This window comes from Sceloporus occidentalis, unplaced genomic scaffold (genome assembly GCF_023333645.1).
Source record: "Sceloporus occidentalis isolate IW3139 unplaced genomic scaffold, rSceOcc1.0.p SCAF_19, whole genome shotgun sequence".
In the NCBI taxonomy this organism is placed as follows: domain Eukaryota; kingdom Metazoa; phylum Chordata; class Lepidosauria; order Squamata; family Phrynosomatidae; genus Sceloporus; species Sceloporus occidentalis.
In genome coordinates, this window is record NW_028316999.1 from 12,397,754 (window position 1) to 12,413,910 (window position 16,157).

At 38.6% G+C, this 16,157-nt stretch overlaps 1 protein-coding gene across 1 annotated transcript in view; it reads right to left on the bottom strand.

The window, feature by feature from the left end:
• Positions 1-7,194: 7,194 nt before the first annotated feature.
• The window catches only part of LOC149302441 (PH-interacting protein-like), a 59,975-nt gene continuing 51,012 nt past the window's right edge, over positions 7,195-16,157 (bottom strand). The window contains exons 27-40 of the mRNA XM_089482535.1: positions 15,599-15,681; positions 14,676-14,787; positions 14,367-14,428; positions 13,851-14,006; positions 13,648-13,768; positions 13,411-13,536; positions 11,877-11,949; positions 11,640-11,690; positions 11,289-11,438; positions 10,996-11,148; positions 10,720-10,883; positions 10,239-10,504; positions 9,122-9,292; positions 7,195-7,883 (exon numbers count right to left, since the gene is read on the bottom strand). Coding sequence (XP_089338661.1) covers positions 7,195-7,883; positions 9,122-9,292; positions 10,239-10,504; positions 10,720-10,883; positions 10,996-11,148; positions 11,289-11,438; positions 11,640-11,690; positions 11,877-11,949; positions 13,411-13,536; positions 13,648-13,768; positions 13,851-14,006; positions 14,367-14,428; positions 14,676-14,787; positions 15,599-15,681 — 2,377 coding nt within the window. The remainder of the gene's footprint in view (positions 7,884-9,121; positions 9,293-10,238; positions 10,505-10,719; positions 10,884-10,995; positions 11,149-11,288; positions 11,439-11,639; positions 11,691-11,876; positions 11,950-13,410; positions 13,537-13,647; positions 13,769-13,850; positions 14,007-14,366; positions 14,429-14,675; positions 14,788-15,598; positions 15,682-16,157) is intronic.

Genomic DNA, 16,157 nt, shown 5'->3' on the forward strand with positions numbered 1-16,157 from the left:
TTACGGATTAAGCAAGAAAAACAAATTCTTATATCAAGCTAAACTGGACCAACTTGCAAAGCTTTGTTTGTTGAAAATATTGCTTGTGTTTAAAATTTACTTACAATAAATGTATTAATAAAAACATTAATGCAGGCATTTCTGTCTAATACTTTTATGTTGGACTACAGGGAATGGTGAAATGCTACTCAACATTGACTTTCATTTGTGTCTATTAAGGGAAGCAGGAAGAGGAGGGGAGTAAATAGGACTTGTGGAAACAAAAGTATATAAGGAGAGATGTTGCCTGTTTGTTTTTCCTTTTTAGCCAGTAAGTAAAAATGGAACCTCTGGCATGCAGAATTTACGGTATACTTAAGAAGAAACCTTCATATAGGTACCATGATCTATTCATTAATCAGAATTAGTAACATGCCTAGTACAAAATAGACAATATAAACCCATAGCGCTATTACAATGGTGGGGCAGTAAAAATCAACAGTAATATTATACTAACATACAACGACAATATGACTCGCACATGTTAAGACATATAGGTACAGAAGGAAAAAAGGGTCATGCTCCTGCAAGCTTACAATCTATTAGAAGGTTTAAGGGAGAAGGAGATGGAAAAAGGGACTGAGGAGTTGATTGTGATGAGGGTGATGTGAAGAAGTCCATGACATGGGGAATGATTGTTTCATATTCTTTGATTACATAGGTTTTTAGTGCGCATTTAGGGGAAAATAAGATTAGAGTCTGACAGAACTGTGTGTCCAGATCCTCCTGAGACCTTGGAGGCTCCCTCTGCAGGATGATCACAGGTACTGCAATCATGAATGGAGTGAAAAGAGAGAGAGAAACTATAAATGCCTTACCTGGGAATTTCTTTTCCTTGCATATCATCAGGTATAGCTCCTACTGTTCCTAGGCAGGACAGAAACAAGACTTGAACACCCAGACCTCCCCTTACCTACTCAGTGAAACAAAGCCCAACAATTGCAAAGAAAAAAACCCCCACACAACACGGTGTTTTGGATGGAACAAAATATAAGTGCTACCCGATTATAGGCAAGGAAAAGAAATTATGAGGTAAAGAATTGACAGTTCCCCTTCCTGTCACCGGTACAAAATATTAGGGAGGGTGCAGAAGCCAGCAACCAAACATAGAATCTTTAAGACAAAAATGACAACCGGTAGTGCCTGGTAAAGGTTCTGAAACGCTTGCATACTGCAGCTTTACAATTAGCACTAGGCAGAACATCTATCTTCCAGGAGATAGAAACAGAACATCTAGAGTGACTCTTCAGACCAAGGGGAATGATCTCCAGGAACAAAGTCTCTTGAAATAAATGCAGAGGCATCTCTTGGAACCCAAAGAATGGAGACATTCTTTCTTACCGCTAGCAGAATAAGGGCAGGAAGTGTGAAAATAAAACTCTTGATTCGGGTGAAATAAAGGCACCATCTTTGGTCTAAAGTCTAGAGGTAGACACAGGAAAACACAGTCTTCAGGAAACTTCAGAAATTGCTTGGACATGAAAAAACCTAGAGACCTACAAGAGGTGTAACGGCAACCGTCTTTAAGGTGAGGAAAGGGAGGGAGACATTTTGAAGAGGTTCAAACAGAGCCGCTATCATCTTGACAAAATGACACCCAGATTCCAGGCTACTTAAATACACTTATAACTGAGACCTCAGCCTTCAGACTAGAGGGGAATCGACCTTTAGAACATCAAAAATCTGTCCTACATTGGCAGTCTCAGCAGTGAAGCCATTTATTTTAAATTGTGAAGATAAGATCTTCCAAAGCTTAGCCTATTAACAGAAATAATCTTCCCACAACACTGTAGAAGGGTCTTAACTACACTGGAAGAAACATGACCAGCTAGCCATCTCCACTACATCATGCTGTCAGTTTCAGATAATTCGGGTTGAGGACTGAACCCTGATGGAGCAAATTTCTTCTGTCTGGCTATGAGTCCAACATTACCCACCTTACAGCTGTTAAACCTTGTCTGCTTTGACTACCCCTTGTTTGCATCAAATCAGACAAGGACTTCACAACAACAGACATTCCTTAGATTAATTCTTTCCAATGCTTGAGAGACTTTCAGACCAACAAAAGCTCTAGGTGGTAGATGCATCTGCAGACTTTTGGCGTGCTCCATAGGGCTTAGACTGAGTGGCCTAGGAGTGTAGATCCTCAGCTGGTCCAACTTGCATCCGTGAAGATGAATATCCAATTCCGCATGTGCCACTGAAGTCCTCTGGAAGTTCTGACCCAGTCTTGGGTGATTTGCACTTGAAAAGCATGTTCAGACTGTGCCACCAAGAAACCCTAGTTAGGGGATCACATTGATGCTGCACTCACAAAAGGTAGGTGACCACTGCCAAGTTCTTCATAAAAATCTGTGGAGCAGGAGCAAGGCCAAATTGGGAGAGATGGAAATTGGAGATGTAGGATCCCTCCTGAGGAAGTAAGAGCCAAACATTGACACTATTGATGAGACTCCGTGATGGGGATGTGGAGGTAGGTTTCTTGTAAGTAAGTAAGTACGCAGGTGACAGACTCTCCAAAGTGGTGTTTAAAAGTTTCTTCTTGAATTGACGAGGAAGAGATTGATTAATTCCAAGTCTCTAATCAGCCGAGAACCTCCTGAGGCCTTTGGAACTACAAAGACTGGGGAATAAGTGCCACTGTGTTTTTTGTCTGGAGGAATTTGTACTAGGGCCTTCTTTAATACAATATCCTGAATCAGCTGGAACGCTTCCCATTTGGTGTGGTTTTGGGAAGGTCATAACAGAAAAAACCCTGAGGAGGCAGAGGCAAACTCTAGGGCACATCATTATCTTATAAACGGCAGGACACAGGGATCATGAAGTAATAGCCCACCAGTCTGGGATGTCCTCTTTGAACAGTTGCTTCTCAGTAAAAGGAATGCTGCACAGGTTTTTCTTAGCACCAGTGTCCGCTGACCAGCTTTTCAGCCACAGCACCCCTCCTAGCCACAACCGATAAGGCAGAAGTTCCGTCAGACATCCGCAGATTAAATGATCTGGAACTTGGATTATGTCATCCAGGACTAGTTGTACACCAGCAACAAGAGGTGGTAAATATAATGGTATCTATTTGAAACAGAGGTACATTTTGTCTTCTTCAAGATAGAAGGATTTTATCCTGTTTTGGGACGCATAGTATATTTTTCATTATAACCGATGATGGTTTAGGAGACTGCAGCTTTAACATGAAAATATTGTAAAATTATGACAGTATTTACTGAGAATTTTGGTATAATCTAAATATTGACATTTCAATCTCTTAACTATCTCCCCAATAATCTGTAAAAGTTGTCTAAGAACTGATCTAATTCAGTACTTTTAATCACACTAACAATTTAAAAAGACAACAGAATAGCACTGTGAGATTTAGTGATTTATTTTGCTACTAATTATTGCCTTCTGCTGTTTGGGTTGTTGCTCCTGTGTGGAGTGGAAGAGTTAACCATTTGGTGACTATTGGATATTAACACATGATGTTTATCTCTGGTGATATTTTGATGAATCTGATAAGTTTATGCCATATCATGTATTTCACATGTTGCATCTTTGTATGTGTTAGATTCATAAGCCAGTGAATTATACCCGATAACCGATTAATATACATGTTTGAAGGTAGATTCTTATATTTTACACTGCACGGATCATTTAGATACTTTGTAAATTGTTTTTCACTATACATTTCTTGATTTACTACAGTTTGAGTTATACATTTTTGATGATCTGAAATAATTTAGAATATAGGGTCCCTCTGTGTATCGATATTCGGGGTGCGGTTCTACAATAATCAATAGCGCTAGCATTTGCATATGTGATAGGGATATTTATGAGATAGAATATTGGTTTTGCCTATTTTAACATCTGCTGCTGAGACACCATCAGTTACACCAATCTTTGGGATAGAACTTGCCAACCCCCAGCAGAAGAGATCAGGGAAAGAAGGGCTCCCTCTACGCAGCCAACATCACCAGACAGGTGAACCCTCAAGACAAGCAGAAGACAGGCCCATCCAAGAAACATCTGGCAATTTGACCTTGAGACTGACACCAAAAAGATGGGAACCAGCTAGAGAGAATGCCCCAGGGCAGAGGACTCTGGAGATCTGTAGTTGGCAGCCCATTGCCTGGCAGGAGTGACGGGATGATACTTTTTCCTGCAACTGTATTGTTTTCCTTGTATTAGGAAAATAAAAAAATTCCTAGATTTCAAATTCATTTTTTCAACTCCCTTATTACAGACAATTCCAAAAATATGGAATTTCCAACATTCCATATGCAGATTTCTCTCTTATTTTTAAAGAAACCAACAGCGCCCTCGCAGAGGCAGAACTACAACTCCCAAGTTTACCAGAAAGCCGTAAGATATAGATAAGTTTCAACACTGATCTACAACAGCTGGGGTTGCCTGCTTGCAGCCCCTTGTTCTACTTAGACCAGGGGTCCTCAAACTTTTTAAACAGGGGGCCAGTTCACGCTCCCTCAGACCGTTGGAGGGCCGGACTATAGTTAAAAAAAAAACAAAAAAAAAAAAACTATGAACAAATACCTATGCACACTGCATATATCTTATTTTGAAGTGAAGAAACAAAACGGGAATAAATGCAATATTTAAAATGAAGAACAAGTAAAGTTAAATCAACAAATATACCCTCCCCCCCTACCCACTATATATCCCCCCACCCACTATATACCCTCTCCCCCCTTACCCACTATATGTCCTCTCCCCCCTTACCCACTATATACCCTCTCCCCCCTAGCCATTATATACCCTCTCCCCTCTACCCACTATATATCCCCCCCCCCTCACCTTGAAGTCCAGCGACGGGAGCACGATGCTTCTTTCTTCCTGCACCGCTCGCTGGTGCCCGCTGCTTCACTGCTGAGCGCCCTAATATGACATCATATTTCGGCGCCCAGCAGTGAAGCAGCGGACACCAGCGAGCGGCTTTTAAAGGCGGTCTTCTTTTTTTTGATGCGGGGGAGAACGAGGGGCGCCGAGCGGTTGCTAGGCGCCCCTCTCTCTCCTCCGCATCAGTGTTTAAAAGCCGCTTGCTGGTGCCGGCTGTTTCACTGCTGAGCGCCGCAATATGCCGGCATATTGCGGCGCTCGGTTGCCATGGGTGCACGCATGGGACGTCACTGCGTGCGCCTGCTCCCGGCGGTCCCCGCGTTTTTAAAGTAAACGCGTGCCGCAGGGACTTCACAGAGGCATCCTTGTGTTCCGAAAGCATCTTTCGGAACACATGGATGTCCTGAGGCAAAAACGCCCGGCGGGCCGGGTAAATGCGCTCCCCACGGGCCGTAGTTTGAGGACCCCTGACTTAGACCATCGACTTCAACAGAAAACGAACATTCATCGACCAATTCAAATAGTGGACCAATACGCAATTATTTTGTAGACTACCAAATAAATACATATTTCATTGTTATCCACAGCAGTGCATTTTTAATACATTCAGCTAATTTATACAACTAGTCTTATACAGACAGTATACATAATGTGTAAAAATAAAGGCACACAAATTAAAATGATATCTTGCTTTAGCTTTCTATTTACTTCTGCCTGGGTGGCATAGATTACCGGAGAATAAAACATAAAAAATAAACTAAAAAAACAGAACAGTGTGAATCGACATTTCTAAAACGCGACTACATGAAACATTGCTTTGACCGTCCATTGATGAATAGCCTATTCAACTTAAAAACCAAAACTGCTTGGCATTTTAAAAACTAGTTTTCAATTCTACAGCCACCTAAAAAAGCAATGTAAAATATTTATACCTGGATTATAAAGGGGTAATGCGTGTAAACCCACAAGTGTAAACATACATATATACAGTTATGTACACACATTGAATATGTACACATTTTATGTAATATTAGCATGTTCAAAGTTAACAAGGAAAAAAAATAAAACTTATCTATATATATATCTATACATATCTATATATATATATATATATATATATATCTATATATATATATATATATATATACACACACATACACACACACAGCAATGTACTTTTGGATTTTCCAAAGGGAACAGTTCTGTTTGGCCCACATGAGATTAAAAAACCAACAAACTTTATACAACAATACAGATTATCAAACTGAATGCACATCTAAGAGACCATGTTTCTGTTACCACAATCAGATGCAAACGGATGGCCTAGATATGCAGTAAGAGGGTACCAGCTATAAAACTGAGTCCATAGCAATAATAAGTATTGCTAAACATGTTACTGGTGAATACACTGGATGCGGAGATATATATATATATATATATATATATATATATATATATATATATATATATATACATACACATATACACATACATATACACACACACACACACAATCCTTTATCGTTATTTTTATGCACACTAAAATGCCCCAAAGAATTCTGCCACTGCATTTTTTTTTTTTTTTTTTTTTTTTAACAAAAGTACCAAAAAACATTAAGTTTAAGTGAGCACAGCTTACAATCTCTGAAAACCAATATACAAGTTAGTTATATTTTTGTTATATATACAAAGATTGTGCGCAGTTCTGACAGTCAGAAATTGTAGTCCTTAACTGTATTCAGTCTCAGTCTTTGGCACAATAATTTGATTTAGTGATTGGTACAAGAATTAAGGTCTGAAAAATTAGACAAATGAAATATTTTCCAATGTGGATATATAAGTATATATAAATATATATCTTTTCAGACTATTTCTATGCCTATGTATGACCACACACACACACACACGGTGTTAACCATTACTAAAATATATGTTTTGCTTTGTTTTTATCATTTCCAGTCGGTTACCAATGTCAAAGGATTCCCGATGATGTCTTTTCAGCATGAGTTTCCATGTACCCTCATTTCTCACAATCACACAATTCCATTTCAAAGCCCTAGAAAGCATTAAGATCCCAAGTCCTACGTACTACAGAACCTGTGTATGTGAAGCTTTGAATTTTGAAATGTATTCACCTAGTTAATAGGCAATAAATATCACCTATTTAAGGTAATGAAAAAGAAATGAAGACGTTTCCTCTCCAACCCCACCAAGGAAGAATATCCATTTAGCAGCACAAAAGCAGATGGTTCTCTACTAAAGTTTTTAGTAGAGCTGCCTTGAAGGAGTTAGCAAAGCTCGCAGTATTTACCAGCCGATCAAGTTTGCTTTTGCTTTCTCAGTCAGTTTTCGTACCCTTCCCCTACTGGAAGTTCCAAAAGTCAAAGAGGTGTCCTCAAACAGAAGCTGCCTCTGTTCCTCCTCAGAGTCGTCTTCGTTGTAAAATGCAGTCCTCCTCCCCTGATTTCTAGTCCTTATTTGGGACTCAGAATGGTTAACTCCTTCATCTGGCGTTTCCTCCACCAGTTCAGACTTTCTACATCTGCTTCTTGTTAGTATTTTTTCGCTGGTATTATTTACAGCTTCTTCTTCTTCAGCAGGTGGAGGCAGTGACGGAGTGGCTTCAGATTGCTCGATTTTTACTTTTGGTTTCCTACCTCTTCGTTTTTTTGGTACCTCTACCACAGTCTTAGCATTTGGCTCCGAGCTGCATGTGGAAGTAGGTCGTTCTTCAACTTTTCTCTTGGTTTCCACAGAGTTCTCAGGGGTGATCAGTGGAACACTCTGTTGCGCCTCATTTTTGGGATATTTGGGTTTTCGCCCTCTTTTCTTGGGTAACATAGGTACTACTATATTAGTGTCCATGTTGTTGCCGTTGTTAAGGATAACCTTAGGCTTCCGGCCAGGGCGACCTTTCATAACCGGTTTGAGAGGCTGGTTTCCATGTCCGTTTACTTGAGGGCTTTCTGCTGACATCGCATGTCCTTTCTCCTCTACTGCAAAAGATAAAAAGTAAACGGTACACAGAAGTACTTAGATTTCAATGAGAAAATATTCAACATGCATGAAAACAGTTTTGCATATTTTTTGTGCTTTGTTGAATAATAATTAAGGGGGCAGTTTCGTGTCACTGACAACCTCACTACAGAATAATGCATACTAAGGTAGTGTGAGTCAGTGGTGTTGCTAGGGTGGCTACAGGAGCCCCGGGACATGATTTCATATCCCTGCACTGGCCACTGGCCCTTTGTTTCTGCCTCTCTGGGCCAGTCCAAAATTGTATGTGCGTGTTAGTGAGTGACTGTGTGCATGTGTGTGCGAGAATTTGCAGCCCCGATGCAGCAGATTCCCTGTTATTCTGTGGTCTGACATTTCTTGCCACTGAATGGCAGCTTAATAGTATGTCCTCGCAAAACCAGCACCTAAAGCAAATTATGTCCTTCACTTCTGTCACCTGGAGACACAGGCAGATCAGCAGAAACCGCTAGGACGCACTTCCATGCATGTGATTGCTAGAGGAGCCACACTGCCTTCTGCAAAGTCTAATAACATTGCCTTCGGAAGTGATCACTGCTTCCCTCTCCTTCATGATCACCGTGAGCCAGAGAGGGGCAAAGACGACAGCTTATTTTTTTTTAAATAAACTTGGCTTGCTAATCACTTGATCAGCAGTCTGTAGAGCTGTCTTTTTGTTTGGGTGGTTTTGAGTGACATATCTCAGTTCAGAGCCACATATTTAAGGTAAAAAAAATTGTAATAAACTGAAAAAGTAGATGCAATTTTAATCCTGCTACATACATGGCATACATACATGGCATACATACATGGCATATGGGGCGTTTCCAAAATTAGAACAAATACATCTATATTTTTTTCATCTCCACTGGCTTTATCTATGTACATATATTATTCTGTGTGTGTATGTATAATATATTATATATATATTATATATATATATATTTAGATATTTTTTCCCCTTAAATGTTCTTTTGAAATTATTTTTTGTAATAAATGTATTGTTTATATTTCATAAAATAAAAAAAAAGCCCAACTTGCCCTGAGGAAACAATATATCATTTACTTACTTACTTAAACTAAATATGACAGAGGGAAATTATGCTTGAAAACAAAACAAAAAAAACCCTTTAGTCCTTAAAGTGTACAGAAACAATGCATTAAGGCTAAAGTGGTTAAAGACTGTTAAAGCAACAATAGTACGGCAAGTAAAGCCGACGGTTACCTTGACTTGGGTAAACGGCTGACCTCATCCGACGCTTCATTGGTTTATCTTTCTCCAAGTTTTCTTTGGACATGTTGTTATTGGTTTGTTGGCTTGTGCTTTGTTGGCCGGGGCTAAATGTTGCAGTTTGACATTTGGCGTTTTTCCCAGTGTTTTCTATCATAGCTGTTTATTGGCACAGAAAAAAAAATTTGTTGACAAATTATTATTTTTTATTCCAGACCCAAAGGATAATTTGCCAAGCACATTGAAACATTCTCCAAATAAGTAGAATCATATACATCCTACAAAGCCCAGGTGCCATTTCTGATGTTCTACAAGCAAACTGTTAAGTCATTACATGTATCAGACTCCCTCACTCTATTAGAGTCCACCATGTCTGCTGGGCGGCTGTTCATTTATTTGGCTACATTAAATCTAAGCGTCTGATACTCTAATTTCACACTCTTCTTATATCCCCCATTGAAATATCGTTTATTTATATTGTGCCAACAATTTACACAGAACTTAAAATACATTAATAATAATAAGGGGTAGGACAAAACCACATTTGGCAGACAATACAATAGGTAAAGAGGGCTCTGCTCGCAAGCTTATGCTCTGGAGATAAACTTCCATGTGTTTTTATCACATATTCACATCTTCTGTCAACCAAGCTATACATATTGAGATCATTTAGTCTTTCTGACCAGTTTTATCCTGCAAAGCATACACCATTTTAGTAGCTCTGCTCTCTCTCCCAAATTGTACACAATAGGTGAGGTCTGTAAGAGATCTGAAAAGTGGGAGAATCACTCTAGCTAAACAGCCTAGCATTAAACGGTGCCCCAAAAGCTATATTCTGTCAGAAATTATTTCTCTTAAGTCCCCCTTTCTTTTTTGCCGTCAACGATAAAAATGCAGCTGCCACATACTTGTGCATTCTTCTAATTTACTTAACCACTTCAGTCTCCTATGGACATACATATACATCCTAAAAAGGCAATGATTGCATGGGTACATCAAACATGTAAAAAGGAATCTTAATGAAACTTGCATATGGTAAAACAAAACCCTGGCACTGAAGGGGTTAAATCAATTGCCGTTTGGCTCGTTCCACCAGGAGACATACCTGATTTCCCCACAACTGTAGGAGTATGGGGCCTGGCAGGCAGTGGTTTAACTGTAGAAGATGTTGATGGCTGCTCAGCAACAACTGGGTCCATCTGACGCCTGTAACTCCTGGTACGAGCCATAGGACTGGTTTCTGTGGCTTTTCCGTTAACCTGGATGGCCGACGCTTTATGAGCTCCTGACCGAAGCGACGTTGATCCATCAGACACAGCACTAACCTCTTGCTTTGCATGGTGCCTTACGTACCGTCTCTTCCTCTCCGGACTTGGAAATAAAAATAAAAAAACACAAAAAAAAAACAAAGAAAGAATCAAATGTCAAATATTAAATATTTAAAAAATTCCTAGTAACTACCTTTTCAGCTGCACAGGCTACAGTTTACCAAACATGTGCATGTGTCGAATGGCGAGCACATGTCTAGTTACTTGTGTGACACTTGTGAACATCTTGGAATGTCACAATGCTTTACTTATAATTACCTGGAAGCAGGGCTACTGCTTGAAGAGCTCTCTCGATTCCTTTTCTTACGGCACCTGGTTATCATGTTCCGTTTGTGGAAACGCAGAGCAGACTGATAGTCCGATAAAACGGTGCTTGCCCGTTCCTCAAAAAAGGCAGACAGACGCAAACTCATGCTGTAAATCTGTAGGGAGAAGAATAAACCATCAAACAACTGAATTGTTTCATAAAACATGATCACATCCTAAACCTAAAAAGGCACCGGAACTGGATGACTGCACATGTATTAAACATACCTTAGATCGCTTGCTTGGCGTGTAAGCTTTTGAGTTGCTGAAAATGAGCCTCACATCTTTGCACAAATCCATGGGGGATTCATAGATGTCTGCTTCCAAATTTTCTCTCACTGTCCCAAAATCCATTGGGTTGTCAATGATATCCCTGTAGTCCTAAAAACAGAAAGAAAAAATAATTAAGTTTATAACTTAGGCCAATGAAATTTCTAATGCAGTGTTATCTTATACTACTACAATGTTTCTAACAATATTGCTGTGTACGGTGACGCACTGTTTAAGTACCAGGAACCTACAGAGTACTCTAGGATGTCCACGGGCTGACGAAAAGGTTCGGAGTCTTCGCACTGGAAAATCAGATTTAAGAGCTCCTTGCACTGAATCTTCCAGGAATGTAGATCATATGATTGAGCTCTGCTTCGTAGCCTTCGTCTAGGCTGATATTCCTGAAATGCAGCACGCAAACAGCTTTATTAGATATTCTTATCTTTTATTGAATACTTTTATAAGCACTATACATTATTTGTACAGTAACATTCCCTAAAAACATGGAAGCTGTCCGGAATAGGCATGTATTTTATGAACAGGTTAAGCAAAGCACATGCCTATTGATCTGATAGTTCTCTCGTATACATGACATACTTTACCTTTCTTTTCCTTGTGGAGGTTCCAGGAACATCTGTATCTTTCTCTTCTTCCTTTTAGATGCAAACATGTGGTTAGAAAATGCAATTGTTTTTACATTTTAAATTAAGTCTCTCGTAATGCTCATCAAGCAAGTTAATATATAATAATCACAGCTAAAAAGTATAATAAACACCAATCTTTTTGTTGTCATATGTAATCAAAATCCATAAAGCACCAATGTTTGTTTTTTTTTTTACCTCTTCAGAGTCTGACAACAGCTTCTTCTTCATACTGTTATACGGTGGAATAATGTCATAGCAACATTGGTCCCTGCATGAAAACAATCATATTTAAGTGGGCTATCGTTGGCTAATGAAAAGGTTATTTCTCAAAGATTTGTTTTAACATTTTTGCAGCAATTTTCTTCTCTCTCGTTTAGTGCCCCCACACAAGTTATATATTGCTTTTTCAAAACAAGAAGGGCTTTCTTCAGTCACCATTTTATTGATCATATCTAATTTCCTATAAAAAAAAATAAACTAAAACCCTTTTTGCTCACCTTGATTTGAAAAATATTTTAACCATCTACACAGGTTTAGAATACCAAAGGTTTTAGGATTTTTTGTTTTGCAGCTTTAGGGCAATAAGCACAAGAAGCCTTTTGCTATTTCAAAACCATATTTTTATTTTTCAAATCTGGTAATCCTGACCCCTTGTCCTATTTCAGACATCTATGGAGTCGGTCAATTCAAATTACCCCCATTAATCCATATATTTTTGAAAACTAGACATACCAAGGTATTTTTAATGCTAGTGTTTTAACATTTTCCATGCACTAATTCTACTATCAGTCTTTGTCAAACTTTGTGGTAGTAATTTATTTAGAATTTTTTTCTCCAAACAAATTGTACTTATGGAATAGGTTTACTACTCCTGGTATATGTCACTCCCAAACAACCCAATATGTATTCAGCAACTTCTCTCAAGTACAGTGATACCATACATGGGTTTGTCAGGTTATTTGGGAGCAAAAATGCCCCATTACATTTGGGACATGCCCAATTCAATTTTTTAACTTAGCATTTTGACATATGGTCCTTCTGCCCCCATGTCCTACTTGGGATATCTTTGAAGCCAGCCAATTACATTTTTGTGATGAGAAAGTTGGGCTCCATTGACTTACAAATTTAGGTGCAATACAGCCTGCAGGGGGAGCCCAGAGTTTTCAGGGGGGTCTGGAGAGATTTTTTAATGGGTGCCACTATCTTTCGAGAGGCAAACTCTCACGTAATGGCAATTGTGACCGCTATCCAGAGCGATCACTATGCGTACTGAGGTAAGGTTTCACTATATTGCTGAATGCCTCGCTATCTAGGCATTTCAGCAACACCATTTAAACTAACATCTTTGATTGCTTTCTTTGCTTACTTAATGGTCGTTAAGGGATTAAAGAATTTACGAGTGATCATACTCCATCTGTCCCTCTAGGTCAGTGCTGTTACCTAATGCTACCCTAATGTTCTAGCAAGGTAAATTATACGAGTTTAGCTCTTTTTGTACTGACATTATTCCTGCCCAAATATTTATACACTAACAAAAGACTATGTAATCATCTGGTAAAAAAAAAAAGATCACAAATGTCACATTTCAACAACATAATGCAACATGATCTAGTTGAATTTGACAATTTAAATATATTTTTTTTTAAATACACCATGGAAAGGATAGAGGGGGGGGGAAATCAGATATGTACTAGAGTACAATCAACATCTTTCATTAATGTTAACCTACTTTATAAAATGCAGTAAGACATCCGTAACAAATTTGGCAGACTTCACAATTGGGCTTCCCGGTTCATTGAAAGTACGGGTGTTGTGCTCTATGTACCGGACCTCCCACATTAGCGATGAAAGCCTCCTGCAGGATAAACGTGGACACATGTTATCTCTTACTAAACAGCTCTTTGCTGTCACACATTTTGCTGTGTTTTAAATGATTAATATATTACATTTGTTTATAACCCATTACCTATAAAATCTGTTTTCCAGACGCTCTTTGATTGTACTGAGATCAGTTGGGTACGCCACCACAGTGCTGTACAGTGGGTATGCCTGAAGATCTACGGGCGCCACAAAAGCAGAAGCAATATCTAAAGCAAAGAGAAATGCATTGCTGACCAAGAAAACTTGCTTTATGCTGAATGATCCACCCCCCAAAAAGACAAAGGTTACCAAGGGTCATAAGCTGGTTGATTCCTGCAATGATTCTCTCACATTCTTCATCCCGGCTCCGGCATCCCCACTCTCCATCCAGGGTCCTGTATAGTAGTGACCGGACTTCGTTTTCAGTCAATGGGACACTGTTGCCCAACTCATCAGGAAACACAGCTAAGAAGGATATTAAAAAGTTAGATGTTGAAATTGCACAATAACAAACATTGAAATCAAAAAGTTGTACAGTCATGGTGTGCAAAAGAAGGATGTACTTGGTATGTATATTGTTTGTTATGCTGGCTACAGTATCGGCTAGAAATACTTTTGCAATTTAATACCTATCTGATCACATTGTACAGTGGTTCTACATAAAAAAAATAATAATGTTTAGCTGGGGCCTTTAAGACCTCTTAATCTCTAATATTTAGAAAACTGAAAAAAAAACAACCTTACACTTATTACTCAAATCAATACTTTACGGTACACTTCCCTTTTTCAACGCATTCATATGCTCATAAAGCTTTACATACGAACCAGTATCAGGTATTAGTTCCATGTCCCAAGGACTCATCTTCTCAGTATCGCCATTGTCCCAACTAAAAAAAAATATATATATTGAGTTTGTTTACATAATATAAAAACAAAACACCATATTCTATGCAAGGTATCAGTAAGCCTTCAGAATCACAGCCTTCACGAATTTAAAAACAAAAAACAAACAGATGTTAAAATACATAAAAATGTCTAGTACTCAAAATTATTTCCACTGCCTGAAATGCAGCCATTTTGCATTTTTTAAATCATGAGAAACCAGGAATACTAATCCCTAATGCAAATACTTGCCAGACATTATAGCATTGAAACAGACTGTCAGGGTAATCCTGCTGGAGTGGTTCCTGGCTCTCAATAGTTCCAAACCACCAAGCATCATCGATCACAGACCGGAAACGATCCCCTATGTAGAGAACACAATCCATCACAAATTAGGGAATGTTGCAAGTGGGAATTTGTAGATTACAACTCTTACACTAGTTTTGGCAAGTTACGTATTAGACACAGAACAGTGGCAGATGACTCTAAAGCTTTTCTGTTTTAATAAGAGAAGGTTAAACCTTTGCGGTCCTATGTCGGAATATATCCGACAAAATATTTTTGTCGGTTCTGGTCCAATGTCTGATTCACTAGTTTACCGCTAGGTGTCGCTATTATAGCAAAAAAATATTTTATAGCTTGTGGTTCAATGTTGGATTTCCTAGTAACCACTAGATGTCGCTATTATAAGGAAGAATTAGCCACATTAGTACAGTAACACTGAATGTGATTTTACTGATGAATGATTATAAAAAATAAAATTAAGTGTCATACAATGAAAAAAAGAGACTGACATAATATATGATTTTAGAATAGTATTTATTAATTGCTTTGTTGTAATAAGAAAATATAACTTTTGTATAAAAATTAAAAGTATGTGGTTTTTTCCAGAAAAATAAATTGGACCTGCTTGGCGCAAAGGGTTAAGAATATTTTAGAATCTTTTAAGAATTCTGATGAACATGTTCTTCCTGCTGTCTGTTCATTAATCTACATATGATAATGTAATCAGCAATGGCACAATACTCAAATACGGAATGAGAAACATCCCTATCAATTTGTGTTCCACAATGATCAGATGCTAAAACATGGATGTTACTGAGATTAAGGGGAAAAAATGCTGTAGAAATATCCACATTTTGGTTTTCGTCTCATTAGTTTGCTTTGACACATACCTATGCCCCATTGCCTCCGCCTGGCCTCATCAAACTGCTGGCGCAGAACTAGAAAGTCAATCACATCAGGCATGTCATGATACCTAATAAAAAATCAGCAGGAAAAAAAGTTAGCCACAATATAACGCATCAATCAGCTTTTATAACCAACACTGCCTGCCTACGCAATCAACTCACTAAAAACTAGATCTCTTCAGTTTCAGCAACAGACGCTACACTACAGTCGCAAACTGGGACCAGTATGATTAACTAGTATCCGATGTGCAACAACATCTTTTATTTATCAAGTAGGTTAAATTAGGAGAAATTATTATTGCATTCTCTGTTTTGAGGTTATAGTAAGGGTGTTGGGTGCAAGTCAGCACATGATTTCACTTTTTGTTTGGCTGTCTAGTATTGATTCTGGTTTTGAGAGGCTAGAAGATCCGAAGCAGCTTTGCGTTCAATAGAGAAGTTATTTACTTTTTGTCTACTCATGGTTAGTGATACCTGCCAACATGACCAGCTGGAGCACTAGCTGTCCTTGGTGGGCTGTGGCTATTCATAACAGAGAAGGATC